This window comes from Brachypodium distachyon, chromosome 3 (genome assembly GCF_000005505.3).
Source record: "Brachypodium distachyon strain Bd21 chromosome 3, Brachypodium_distachyon_v3.0, whole genome shotgun sequence".
Taxonomy (NCBI): Eukaryota; Viridiplantae; Streptophyta; class Magnoliopsida; order Poales; family Poaceae; genus Brachypodium; species Brachypodium distachyon.
This window is the reverse complement of record NC_016133.3, coordinates 35,057,874-35,072,607: the sequence shown is the minus strand read 5'-3', so window position 1 is coordinate 35,072,607 and position 14,734 is coordinate 35,057,874. Positions and strand designations below refer to the sequence as shown.

At 45.9% G+C, this 14,734-nt stretch overlaps 1 protein-coding gene across 1 annotated transcript; it reads left to right on the top strand.

Annotated features, from left to right (window-relative positions):
• The first annotated feature begins 10,789 nt into the window (after positions 1–10,789).
• Positions 10,790–11,410, top strand: LOC100823177 (pEARLI1-like lipid transfer protein 3). Its single transcript, XM_003572008.3, has one exon. It carries the CDS (start codon positions 10,790–10,792, stop codon positions 11,408–11,410), a length of 621 nt encoding a protein of 206 aa, XP_003572056.1.
• The last annotated feature ends 3,324 nt before the right edge of the window (positions 11,411–14,734 follow it).

Below are 14,734 nucleotides of genomic sequence, written 5' to 3'. Positions count from 1 at the left end.
AACGCACGGAAGGACCTGGAACTCATGTCTATCAGGAAAGAGTTGTGGGGCAAAGATCAAGTGTCGGCAGCCGACAAGAATGGTTACAACCCGTACAAAGACGAGTTGCATAGGATGTGCCAGTCCCATCGAACTACTCGTCGAGCATCAAGCATCTAGTTGACATGAAGAGTCACAAGATATCTGGCATGAAGTCTCACGACAACCATGTCATACTCACTCAGTTACTTTTAGTCGCAATCAGAGGTATCATGGAGCCGCACGTAAGGGAGACAATCATGAAGCTTTCTGACTTCTTTGACAGCATCTCGCAGAAGTCAATCACCGTTAGACGATGCCAGATACTGAAGGATAGTATGATATAGATTCTGTGCGAGCTCGAGATGTTCTTCCCTCCATCATTCTTCGATATCATGGTCCATCTAATGATCCACATATGCGATGAGATCCTGTCCCTAGGGCCCTCGTTCCTGCATAACATGTAGGCCCTGAACGATACAACGGGGTTCTGAAGCGGTACGTTCGTAACAGATCACGTCCGGAAGGTAGCATCGTGGAAGGCTTTAGGGCAGAAGAGTGCATCGAGTTCTGCACGGATTGGTTGGCCGATCAGAAATCAATAGGTGTTCCCGAATCACGGCACAAGGGCAAGCTCTATGGCGAAGGTGGCCTTGGACATACATACCTTAATGTCTATGGAAGAGGAAGGGAAGCGGACTTTGAAAGAGCACATTTGGTTGTGTTGCAAACTGTCGGTTGCTGCCGGCCTTATCAGGAAATGCACATGGAACAACTGCGAAATGAAAACCCTAAAAGAGGAGAAGTCTGGATCCACTGGGAGCACAATAAAACATTCGCAGCGTGGCTGAAAAATTATTGGTATGGCAGGGAGACGACCAATGTAGCAGAAGAGACAGTTGCATGTTTGTCACGGCAACCTGCTTTCCACGTCTCTACTTGGCAGTCATATGCGATCAACGGCTATAAATTCTACACCGCGTCTCAGGACCGTAAAAGCACGTATCAAAATAGTGGTGTAGTCATGACTTTTGAGACCGCGACCGACGACAACTGCAAAACCAAAACGTTCTTCGGCATTATCGAGGAGATCTGGGAATTGGAGTACTCGATCACAAAGATCCCAATGTTCCGTGTAAGATGGACCAAAGGTGACAAAGAAGAAAGTCACAGGTTCACGACGATGGTGCTACCTCCTGAGATCCCTCGTGAACAAGTTGACGTGAGAAAAATCCCGACAAGAGAGAAACCATGGGTCTTTGCTAAACAATGCAAGCAGGTTTTCTACATAGACGACCCAGCAAATAAAGGCCGCGTCGTAGTAAGAAGAGGTAAAAGAAGCATTGTTGGAGTGGACGGAGTTACTTCACAAGAAGACTACGAAGGTTTCCATGATCCGACGACCGCTGCAGAAGACGAAGAAGCGGAACGCACGATATTAACGAGGAAAAGGAGAGGGAAAAGAAGAAGTGATGCGAGCGACAGCGAGAAAATACCACAAAAACCCTACCTCAGAAGTAGTTCTGCGAGGAGTTAAGTTATGACTTACCGAAGGAAGGAGAAGCACTAGTAGTCACATTGTAAAATTTGTACTAGAAAAATGCATGAATTATGTGATGAAATTATGTGTGTGTGAATTTTGTACTAGAGAAATCTTAATGCAAACTTTGTACTATAAGTGAAATTATGTGTGTGATGAATTTTTTGAATTTAATGTAGCACAAATACTAGAGAAAAGCTCTTGTCCAGGGAAATGCAAAAGGCAACAAGCACATCAGTAACGGTCGGTCGCTCTGCCGCCCGTTACTGATGTGAGCACATCAGTAACGGTTGCGAAACCTCCCGCCCGTTACTAATGTGTGGGTGATCATCAGTAACGGTCGCGGGGTTACCCGACCGCCACTGATGTGCTTCCGCATATAAAAGCGAGCGGCCGAACCCTAGCCCGTCACTTTCCTCGCCTGCGCGTCGCGTAACCTCGCAGACCAGCAGTGGGCAAAACCCTACGAGAGGCAAAGCCCTGCCGGTTTTTTCTGCCACCGCCGTCGTCAACCCCGAGCCCGCCACCCCGCGTCGAGCGCCGCCACCCCGCATCGTCTTCCTCCTCGCCAAGCCCACCGCCCCGCGTCGTCTTCCTCCTCGTCCTCGTCGAGCCAGCCGCCCCGCGTCGAGCGCCCGAGCCAGACGCCCCCGACCCGACGCGCCCCTCCGGCCGCCGCCTCCGCCAAGCCCGACGCCCCCGCCGCCGTCTCCCTCCTCACCGAGCCCCCACCGCGTCGTCTTCCTCCTCACTGAGCCCGCGTCGTCTTCCTCCTCGCCCAGCCTGACGCCCCCGCCGCCGTCTCCCTCCTCACCGAGCCCGCCTCGTCTCCGTCCTCCCACAGGTGCGCACCTCCTCTGCCTTCTCTGCCTACTTCTCTGCTGTTAATTTAGGGTTAGGATTAGGGTTAGGATTCTAATAATTTAGTTCACTGTTAGGGTTTGAATTAAAGAGCATGATTTGAATTATCTAGCTATATAATTTAGTTCACTATTAATTTAATAATTGAATTTGTTCACTGTTAATTTGATAATTAAAGAGCATGATTTGAATTTGTTCACTGTTAAGGTTTGAATTATGTAGCTATATAATTGAGTTTACTGCTTATTGTTTATATTGTTTATATTGTTTAGCCTTATTGCAGATTCTGTGCCACCTTAACATGTTGTTTACTGCTGCTGCTATATAATTAGGTTCTTTATATGATGCTGTCATATATATTGTTTGTTGCTGTTTATATGTTGCTGTCATATGTATACAAGTGTTAGCTTGCTGATTTATAAGAGCATGATTTGTAGTTTGTCGTAGTGGATAATTGAGTTAGATGGGCACACATGAGTATATGCATTATATACATGATTTTTTATATGCTATATACACATGAGTAATGAATTGTGGGCCTGACCATCGTGTCGGGTCATTCGAGAAGGGGCCGGCCATCGTGCCGAGGGGGTACATATGCGGGTGGGTTTTTTATGCAGGTTTCGAGCTCCTAGTAGAGAAAATTTGCTAGTTTTTTAGCATAGGTCATGCCGAAATTTTTGGCCGATACATATTTGATGGTTTTGATGGCATAGGTACGAAATGGACAAGAGTAGCCAGAACCCAGTTCTTGATCGGGAGGAGGTAGATCGTGTCGATGAAGAGTCTTCATCGGGAGAGCAAATTGCCAGCTCTGGCTCAGGCCCCTCTAGTTCAGAAGAGTTCAGAAGAGCGCAACAACGAGAGTAACCCGCAACCTTCTGAAACTCCCGCTAAGAAGCCAAGGAAGAAGACGCCGAGGGGGAGCCACAACTTGAAGGAGTTCTGTTACGTGGTCACCCGGCACTCTGAGAGAGGCCGCCCGGAGTCGCCTGAGAGGGCACAGAAGGCTTCACAACGACCTGTGGAGCCGTTGCACGCAAGTATTGCAAGATCATCGACGAGTGGGGTGACATCTCCCAAGTCGTTAGAGAAACGTGCATCGCGGACGTTGCAAGGAGGTTCCAAGTCACCGACGAGTGGCGCGAGCGATTCCTAGCGGCCGTCAACATAGCAGTCCGCAATGGACTTGCTAATTAGAAAACCACCGCTAGAAGGTGGATGGACAAACCGTACGAGATAATCAAGAAGAAATGGCCGTCGGTAACTGATGAGGCCGAATGGGAAAAGTTGAAGAACGAATCGTCTGACCCTGCCTTCATTGCGAAGAGTGAACGCATGAGGGCGCTGCGCTTAAGGAAGCCCTTGAACCACAGGCTAGGGAGTGCAAGGAAAGAGGGGAAGAAAAAGGTTTGGCGCAAGCAGGACCGAATTCTCGAGGCGGCAGGCAGGGTGCCTCCAGTGCATGACATGCTGGAGGACCAACGTGCTAGAGAATATGCACGTCAGCACATGACACCCGAGCAGTGGACGGGCATTGAGCCAATGCAGCCGCCTGTTAAAAATTTTACGGTAAGGATTCACGTGCATTTAGTTGTTTTCGACGTTAATTATGACACTCCTGATCCATATAGACTCATATCCTGTCTTATATGATAACAGGAAAATGCCCACAAATGGGAGGAGAGCAAGAGGTCAGAAACCTCCGACAACTCCGTGCAGAGCAAGAGGTGGGAGTCGGCTGTGACCGCCGGCTTGCAAAAGGCGGAGCACACGGGCCGTGTTCTAGGAGAAGGCGAAGGGGCCTGCTGGGATGATTATTTTCCGCCTGCTCCGAAGCGAAGCTGGGTCCAGAAAAAACTCCCCACTTCTTATGAGATAATAGAACAAGCTAAGGCGGAGGCGCGAGAGCAGGCATCTATCGTGTCTCAAGAGGTGTCGTGGGAATATGCAGTGCAAGCCGTCCATCATTTGGTGTCGGCATTGGCCAAAGACCACCCCGCCCTTGGCGCCATACTCGGGGGAGGAGTGGAAGGTTTGAGGAACCTCCCTCCTCCTCTTCCTCCTCTTCCCCCGCAAAAGAGCACCCCGCTGAAGAGCAGCGCCGCCTCCGACACACGTATGGAGGACAAAGAAACCTACAACCCAGGTTACAGCCCGGCTCCTAGCATGGACAACCCCCCCGCTAGCCAACCTTCCCCAAGCGAGGGCAGCCGGGATAACGATTAGGGTCCGAGCGACAACATCCTTGTAAGCAATCTTTTGAAACTCTTTTTCAATCCTTACCTTCATGAATAAAGATCTTACACACATATGCCTTCTTCTTGTTACGCGCAGGCACCGGTGAAGTGTCGTATCCACGTTGACAAGCCTGGGAAGTCTGTAGGCGCCATTGGCCGCCTGATGCCCAGACAATCACCGCCACTGGTGCACGGTATTCTCATGAACGACGCACAAGTGAGTGTGATGGTGGACTCCGTCGTCGACGACCATCGGGATTATGCTATCCCGCTACCTCCGGAGGAAGGCGTGGATATCCTAGGCGGTTGTCCAAACTACCGAATTATGTGGCCTAGGAGCTTGGTATCTCTCTACAACCAGCGCTGGCCCTCTATGACTCCATCTCCCTCCGCCTAGAAAGGTACTTCTCATTCGCCGCTCGGCCTTTCTCCTAGGATACTTCCTCCTGTAGATGCCGGCGGAGATGAAGAGTGGGCAATGTCGATGCCTGCACAGCTCAAAGATAGCCAGACCACAGGGTCGGCACAGGCTGGAAGCGTCCCTCCCACCTTCTCTCTCTTGGGTGCCGCTGAGTCCATGGGTGGCCGCAAGATCGATGAGAAGTACAAGGCAGAGGAGCAGAAGGCATGGGATAGTACGAGGAGGCATAAAAAGAGGGGGCGCGGCGGCAAGACCATCAAGGAGTCCTCCACTGTCACTCAAGATGAGATGCACCATGTGCCTGACATAACTGGAGTCTGGGAGGACAATAGGCCTGACATTCTCATCAAGAACCCATATCAAGGCCAGAGATTTGAAAACGGATCCTATTTCGTGGCTAGGGAGTTCGACCGGGTGCTTCTTTACTATCCTGGAAGACCGATGGTCACCGAAGATTCCCTACATGACATTTCCAGAGAGATGCAAGAGTTTCATCAGTTCTACATGCAAGCATCAGCTGGTTTTGAACAGCATGCCCAACAGATCAATGTTAGAATGCCACGAGACTATGGCTTCTTTGACCAAGAAACTGGGAGCATTCAGAAACATCCTATCACCTTTGGTGTGGAGTTCAACGAACTGTTCCACCTCTTCAACCGCCAAAAGCTTGATATCAACCTTTTAAGGCTGTGGTCTGCCTACCAAATAAGAGAACTGCGGCGATTGGAGGTCAAAAAAGTAGCCTTTCTAGACCGCGCGATGTTCAACTACGGTGACATCGGTCTTGAGCCTAAAAACAATGCCTCAAGAACCATGGCATCTAAATACTTGGTGGCATGTCTCGAGAAATACGCGGACGACGACTTCATCATCTTCTTCCTTAATTTGGAGTAAGTTCAATTTTATATATGGAACCGTTTTTTTTTCTAATTCAGTCTTTCTTATACACCCTTAGATACTAAAGTTTGTTTCTTTTGAAAACAGAGACCATTTGGTGACAATACTTATTTGTTTGCCTTGGTCCGCGGTGTACTACTTCGATTCACTGCTTCCGAAGAAGAGTGTTCGAGGTAGGTTCTGGAAACCCATCAAATCACTCATTAACACTGTCTGGAAAGTAGCGACTAAGGGAAAACTAGCTGGTAAAGGCTATAAAGACGAGCCTCACCACAACCACAGGTTTCCTTGCCAGCAACAGCCGTCCGGCAGTGTGTTCTGTGGCTACTACTACTGTCACATCCTTATGGAGAATGCCAGCATGTTCAAGCCTGAGTGGAAGGGGTTAGTTGCGGCGATGGAAGAGTACTGGCGGCCCCGAATGACAATGGGACATCGACCTAAATGGGTCGTGTATAAAATTCAAAGGGAGTTCGCCCATCTCATAAACAATGAGGTCATCAAGCCTAGTGGGAACTTCTTCGAACGCGTGGAACAAGTCGTGTCTAGGGTTCACCCACGACAATAGATTCATTTGTATTCTTTATATGCTTTCATGAAATTTTGACACTTTATAATTATGATTCTATGGAATTTTGACACTTTGTAATCAATGTCGTGAAGTGAGATACATTTGTATTCTTTATATGCTTTATATGATGCGGCTTATATACAATTGTATGCTTTAAATGATGTGATGTGATGCGGCTTTATATGTATTTTTTTGTGATGAGATATATTTTTCTGTGATGAGATACATTCTGTATATAATTTGCTGTGCTGTATATAATTTGATGTGTATTTCCTATGGTTTTAATTATTTTTTTAAATACCGAAAATGTATTAGTGTCGGTCGGCGGACCGACACTGATGGGGCGACGCGACCGTTACTGATGTATACATACATCAGTAACCGTTACTGATTAACGGTCGCCAGTAACACGAAGTTAGTAACGGCGGCCCCGATCTTTACTGATATGGTTTTTCGAACGTTACGATAACCGTTTTTTAAGTAGCGTAGAATCCGTGGGTAAACGAAGTGAATTGCGCTGCTTTCCCATCAGCTTAGCTTTTGAGTGAACTCTTTTTTTTTCATGAAACTCTTCATGTTCACGCAACGGACAGACACACGGGAGAGGGTTGGAGGTAGGAGAAGACACAGGAGCCGGAAGTACTTTCTCCAGACTCACGCGCTCAAGGCAAAGCACAACACACACGTACACAATTCTTTTAAGCCTGTACAAACTTCACAGCTTTTCTTCCTTTCCTTCTCTTATTTATTCTGCAACGTGACCAGCTCAACTGGCCGAACTCCACGCCGTGATCCGCCTATACCGTGCCATCCCACATTCCCATGACTGGAAAGACTTGGCCTTAACGATAGCTATTCCAACGACTAACTAATCCTCCTACTTACATGCAACGTATATCTTCATCGAGCCATACATACACACGTATCAGCTCGTAAACTACTAGCTTCTAATCAGCTACATGTCATTCATACGTCACGATGATGCAATCCTACAGTACTATGCATACTTAAACTCAAAGGAAATACATGCACGCCAACCTTCACTACTTATACTAATGCATGCATGAACTAAATACAACAATATTATCCAACAAAAACGTGTTGAGTTCAACACCTTCGGTTCACGCAATTAAATTGCAGCCCGGCCACTTTATAACCACGTTTAGGCCAAAAAGAATGGATTGCTCTCATTTTTCCCATCAGTTTGAACTTTTGGGTAAACTGGTTCGGTGCATAGAACTCTTCCGTGCCGAGTACCTTCGGCAACCATTTCAAGGCCAACATAACATACATCCCCATGCATGAGAAACTAAAATGCATCCAGGGTCTTTAACTTGTCAAAGAGGACCACCGTATCACTTGGGTTCTTGGATGTACGTATTTTGAAATCCACTGTACGTACTTCAAACCGACAAAAAATTTAGTTTGATCTCTCGATATGCAAGAGGACCAATTGATGGAGCAAAACAATTCAATCAGCATGCGGTATGATCCTTGCAGAACAAAAGATTGAAGTTTCATAAAATAGCTAGTCTCGTGGTTAGTGTGACAGGTTGGTAAGCACGGCAAAGAACAACGTTTCAGTTGCTTCAAATGTTCAAATGTGGAAAAACAACCTCTTAGGTCCTGTTTGGATTAATTATTGTACCTTTTTTTTGTGGGAGCGACGTGTTTCAATTTTCTCTAAAATTTAACTAAATACTAGTAGCTCCATAAAAAAATTCCATTAGGACCTTAGTTGGTATAGTCATATGAAGATGACTACTTGACTCGTGAAGATTCAAATCCTAGTGCTGTGCTTCACATACATTAAGTGTGTTCGAGACGTTCCTGGATTTCTATCAGCGGCATCCGTAAGTTCTACCGTGTGGTTAGGAAGGCTGTGGATGTGCGAAGTTATGCATGTGACATGAGTGTCCTTTTCGAGAGCAAAATGTGTTATGGGTGTATCATTGCTCCTTGTAATTGCAGAAAACAAACAAAGAGATGCAAACAACTTAACAACAGCACTAACCAATTGGGTGCATGCTCTCTAGCGACAAAATATTAGAGATGGAAGCTATTATTAGTTAACTATTGATTCGAAATCATGGAACATAGTTATTCATCTCCCGCTCCCGTTCAGGCACCCGCGTGAACAAGATGATGCTCCTTATTGGCCCGTTACGAAAAAATTACCTGGGGCTGTAGCCTTATTTTTCTCAGGTGTATCTCGGCCCCTGACCGCTGCAATACACTCCATGAAATCTGGATCTAGAATTTCCGCCCCAATCTATTGCGTATGTACCACGAAATCGAGCATGTTTAGCGATCGCCTGTGTTTGAATGGAGCGACGCTCCTGGTTTCATTAAGGAAACCACAGAGTTAATACATCATTTCTCAATAATAAACGCTTTAATTTTTAGAATTTGTTAACAAATTTATCATGTGGTGTACCAAGCAAAACTCGTACTATAATATAATAATATAACTGATTCCATATGAAACAGTCTTGCTCTGTCTCCATTTAATTCATTGATTAAACTAAAACCCTTGCACTGTTGCTTAACATGCATGGGTAACATTGCTGAACTGGCCACATATGTCTCCAAAACCAATGAACCAAACCATGACAATCTCCTCCTGCCAAGATCTTGTCCTATCTCTCAGAAACAACTGGAGCCCAAGGTTTTGAGTCCGATCGAATAAAATACCATGTCCACGTATATGCATGCATAAGTTCGGCAAACAAGCACGTCCGATTGGAGGAAGCACTGTCTTTCTACACCTTACCTACTGAGTTTGCGCACTAGTTTCTGCTGTAATTCTGGTATTCCCTCCGGCCGGAATTACTTGTCGCAGATTTAGTACAACTAGTACAAGCCGGACGGAGTACTAGTTTTTTTTTTTTAAAGAGTTGAAGCAGGCGTGGCCATGCGAAGGTGTTTTTTTCCTCCGATTTTGCTACAGAGAAGTCGTTTGTTTTTTAGTTAGAGATTAATTGATGTGTTTGGTAGTCGGATCTTAATCCAATGATAGCAAGTGGAAAATGACAGATTGGGATGAACCTCACATCTAAGTACAACGGTTGTAATACGTCAACTGAGATTGAATGTATTTTGATAAAAAAAATCAGATGATTGAGAAATAGCAGCACCACTTTTTCTCCCTCATGTTTTGTGTTTACTCTTCTCATGGTATAAACATTACTAAGGGCATGTACAATGGTTGATAAGGCTATCTTATCTTAGGTGTACCACGTCAATTAGAAAAGACAACAAAACATGTTGTACAATGAGTTATCTCTTAGTGTTATATCTTAAAATTAATACTTAGATGAATAAAATTAACTAAATAAGTGTTAAAAAAAGCAAAATCCAATACAATGGAAAATATGCCTTATCTTTGTCTTATCATTCTTGTGAAGAGATCATCTCTTAATTAAGAGAAGCCTTTTGACTTTTTTTTCATTTCTTTCTCTTCCACGTCAGATTTTATCCTATGTGACATCGCTAAGAGAAGCCTAACGTTACCCCATTGTACACGCCCTAAATCGCTCGTTGAAAAAAAAATCCCTAAATCGGTCCCGATTTTTCCTCCTAAATCGTTCCCAAAAGAAAAGGTCGATGTTTTTCCGCAGAGAGAGCGCGAGGGAGAGAGCTCATTGCGTATGGCCCATTTGAATGTGTTCCGACCCATACCTGGCCCACGAGCCCAAGATTTGGTCCTTGCTCCCCCGGCACAAAGCCACAAACAAAAAGGCCGTGCTACCACAGCCAGGCTGGGCCGGCTTGGGCGTGCGTCCACCCTGGCCGCGGTCCAAACAAAAGGCCGCGGCCTTGGCGCGTCCGTCGTGGTGGGCATGCATAGGGTGACTATTGTTGGCCTCGCGATGCCGGCAAAGCAAGCACGATTATTTTCTCAGGCTGGTGCCTACTTAGCCAAATCAAGATCACTCCATCCCCTGTAGCCTCTCACCTCCAAAGCGTTGGCATGTTTCTGCCCGTAGCTAAGCCTAAGCGGCCGTTAATTAATGGCTGCAGGAACGCGCTGCTACCCAGCTAGCCAAGCAGGAAAAGATGAAATCGATCGGCCCGTGGCGGACACAGTTACCCGTTACCGCGATCAGTCAGTGTCGTCGATCGTGTCGATCGATCACAAGCTTAACAGTTGCTGAAATTCGCTTATAAATACGTAGTCACAACGAAGCACCTTAATCAGCGCACTTGGCTAGCTAATTAGCTCAAGCTGTTCTTGCAGAATGGCGCCACGCGGGCTTCTCGCCTTGTTCCTCGTCGTGAACCTCCTCTCCTCCTCCGCCCTCGCCCACTACTGGCACTGGCACTGGCACCACGGCCATCACCATGGCTGCAGGGAGTGGGAGGAGTCCTGCGAACCACCATCGACCTGGACTGATCCAAGGACCCCGCCACCACCGAGCACTCCCACGACGCCTCCTCCTCCTCCGAGCACCCCCACGACGCCCCCTCCGCCTCCTACAGGCATCGTCCCGCCTCCTCAGGCTCCGGGCACCCCCACGACGCCTCCTCCGCCGCCTCCTACAGGCGTCGTCCCGCCGCCTCCGCCGCCGACGAGCGGCGGCGGCGGCAGCAGCAACGGGACGTGCCCGGTGAACACGCTGAGGCTGGCGGTGTGCGCGAGCGTGCTGAACCTGCTCCGGCTGAACGTGGGCGTGCCGCCGGAGGACGAGCTGTGCTGCCCGCGGCTGGGGGCGCTCGTGGACCTCGACGCCGCCGTCTGCCTCTGCCTCGCCATCAGGGCCAGCATCCTCGGCGTCGTCGTCAACGTCAACGCCGACATCGGCCGCCTCCTCACCTTCTGCGGCAAGGACGGCGGCGGCTTCGTCTGCTCCTCTACTTGAGACGTTGCGTGGATCATGCATGCATGCCAGCATATGAAGCATCGATCTCTAACCGTTGCATGAATTAGCATGCATGGTTACCTATATACGGAGTAGTTCGATCGAGGGCGTACGTACTATGAAATGGAGTAGAAATAAATAATGTTTGGCTGCTAGATCTCCTTGGGCCTTGGCATCGACCGACATATTGATCGATCGATTTGACTTGATCTAGCTAGACGACGTGTCAAAACTTGTTGGAGGCTGCTTGGAGCATGCATGTAACGCCCTATGTAGTACGTACGTACCCTTGCATGTTCAAGTACGCTAGTGGTCTTGGCACATGTTCTCTCTACATCTGGATCATGATTATGTGAGAGTGGTTATATTAAAGTTAATTTTCTACCTGCCTAATTACTGCTATCAGATACTCTCTCCAATTCATAATAAGTGTTTTTGAATTAGTATAAATTTGTACTCAAATTCACTTATTATGGATCGGATATCACTTATATATTTGTGTCTATTTATACTTGGGCAGAGAGCTTGCCAATAGTATAAAACTATCGGTTTGCTGCGGAGAAGTCGCCTGTTTTTTTATTATAAAAATCAGTCGATGAGTTTGGCCGTCAGATCTTAATCCAACGGCCACACATGAGAGAGAGAAAAGTGGGATGTCCACTCAAATCTTAATCCGACGACTATGCGTTAGACTGAAATTTCAGCCTTTTGCTTAATAATCAAGCGTCTTCGATATAGCCACACCCTGAAACTATATATGCTGCTGCTACGTTATGAACAGCAGTCAGCAGTGCTATAGCTAGATGATCGAAGCGTGCGTGACCGCCATGACCCCATTTTATTTTGCATCAATTTCAATACCATCAGAGAGTGTGATCGATCCAATCTTAAATGTAAATGAGAACTACTCATCATGGTATTAACATGATGGATTGGTTATTCGTGTCGTGATGTCATCTCAACAAACCACGGACGGCTCAGACTGCGTTAATAAGCAGTTCTCCAAACTCCAAACAGTGGTGGTGATCAGGGGAGCAGAAGAACTCAGTCGGCCCGGCCTCAAGATACTTTAACTAGGACGGAGGGTAGCACAGGCAAGCGCGTGGTGCCTGTATTAATGCGTGGGTTATCACTAAAACTCACCGACAGGAAGAATAAACACGCCCTACGCATCGTACACTACAAGGGAAAAGGGTTTTTTTGATAGTGCACTTCTGTCATGTAATGTGCTCTAAGCGTCACGGAAATTATCTTGGTGACAGTATTCGAGCGTCACGCAGAACGTCATGGATTCAGCGTCACAGAATCTCCGGCATGACGGTTTGCATTTCGGGCGTCACTGAATCTGGCACATTACATGACAGTTTCCGAGAGCGTCATATATTGTAGTAGTCTGTGACACTCTATGTTCGTCTTGGATGTGTTGAAATTAGGTCATGAATGAGAATATTCGATGACACAAATATGGTTGGGTGTCATATATTTGATTAGACCATGACGTTTTAGAACAATGCCAGAAGTGTATGATCCCAATTTGTGTGACGTTTCCTGGCTGTCATGGTATGAAATTCAGATTATTTGATTTACATCGCAATTTAAATTCAAATAGCTGAAATATTTATAGAATATGATCTCACAGCATATTCATATCCAGAGCAGTAATTTCATGACATATATCTAAAACAGTAATTTTTAATATAATGCAAACTCATATCCAGATCAAACAATACTTTCACTGAATTAAATATCACAAAGCATCAACAAGTCTGATGCCATCATCAATTAACACAACTTGCACCCAATGAAAAATAGAACCTGAACTAAGTTCACATCACAGAAGTACTATTATTAAGACAACCTAAGAACCAAAAGATAGCTACTGGCATAATACTATACTCTGCAACCCAAAAGAACCATTTCAGATCTGAACACACAATCAAGTGCTATTGATCTCAGATTTCGGCTATGGGTTTGGTATTGCGCTTGAGGTTGCTGAAGCTTGAGCCTGTTGCCTTAAGAGATATCCCATAACTGCATCCATTTCTTGTTGCTTCTTTTCCAAAGCACCATTTTTCTCTTGCTGGCTATTTTTCATGTTTTCAATTTCTTCTTGATGCTTCTTTCTGATTTCTTCTAGCTCTTCCTGTTGTCTTCTTCTTAAATCTTCAATCTCCATTTGTTGTGTTTGAAGCCTTGAGCTGAACTGCTCCTGCTGCCTTTCCTGTGCCTCTCCTGCATCCCTCTCTTGTGTGTGCAACCTTTCTTGTAGCTCCTGTATTTTCCTTGCTGAAGCAGTGGGAGGCCTCCTCAAGCTTGCTGGGAAACCAAGGTTTGCAAGGAAGGTGCTTGACGAGCTCGTTTCCCTCAGAACTTCTGCCACAATTTGAGTGTCACTTTTGGACGTTGCACCATCAGATTGACACTCCATCTGTTTTGCTTGCATAGCAGACTGCAGAATAAAGTAGATCATTTAGAAGTAAAAAATGTCTTCATATCAACCTAACCAAAGTCGGCAGAAACCTCTCTTTTACTTTATGCAAGTACAACAGCAGCAGCACTGCAATGAAATGAACTAATAGATAGTACCAACAGTAGCAGTGCAGAGAAAATAACTTGTAGATAGTAGCAGCACTGCAAAGAAAGTAACCCGTAGATAGTAGCAGCAGCAACGGCAGTGCCAACACAGCAACAAAATTAAATAATGAATTTATTAGTAGCAGCAGCGATGAAGAACACATGCAGAAGCAGCGGCCTCTTTCATTTAAATTAAGTCGGGTGTGACAACTGTTTGTAAACATAATTATGTAAAAGAGAAGAAACTTACATGAGCTGCTGCTGTGTTTGCACTCATGGAGCCATCCTTTTTAGTGTGGCTTTCTTTGTAAAAGTCTACGACATCTGGTTCTTCATTGTTGTACTTCGCCTTCTACAAAATATGGGAAATGTACTATTAACTATCTGCACATTCATAAATTGAAATAAGGCAAAGATTGAGAGAATAGAAATATTACACAAAAGGTGAGGTGGGCCACATAGCTCCTAGACCCAGTACATTGATGTTGCCTCACGCCTTCTCTATTCTGTTTGTTCTTTGCACAAAGTCTCTACATAAAGGATAGATATGCTAAGTAATTACTTCATATAGCGATATAATTATTTCTGCTTGTGGTTTTTGCAGAACAAACCTGGAAATTTGGATTGGACCATCTGTTGCACAATAATTCCCAATTATCTCAGCTCATCTTTGGTGGGACGTTTGCTAATCTTTTATCAGGGGAGACCTTCGTGAAGTAGTCACGCTTTAGCTTGTACCGGTGATTGCGA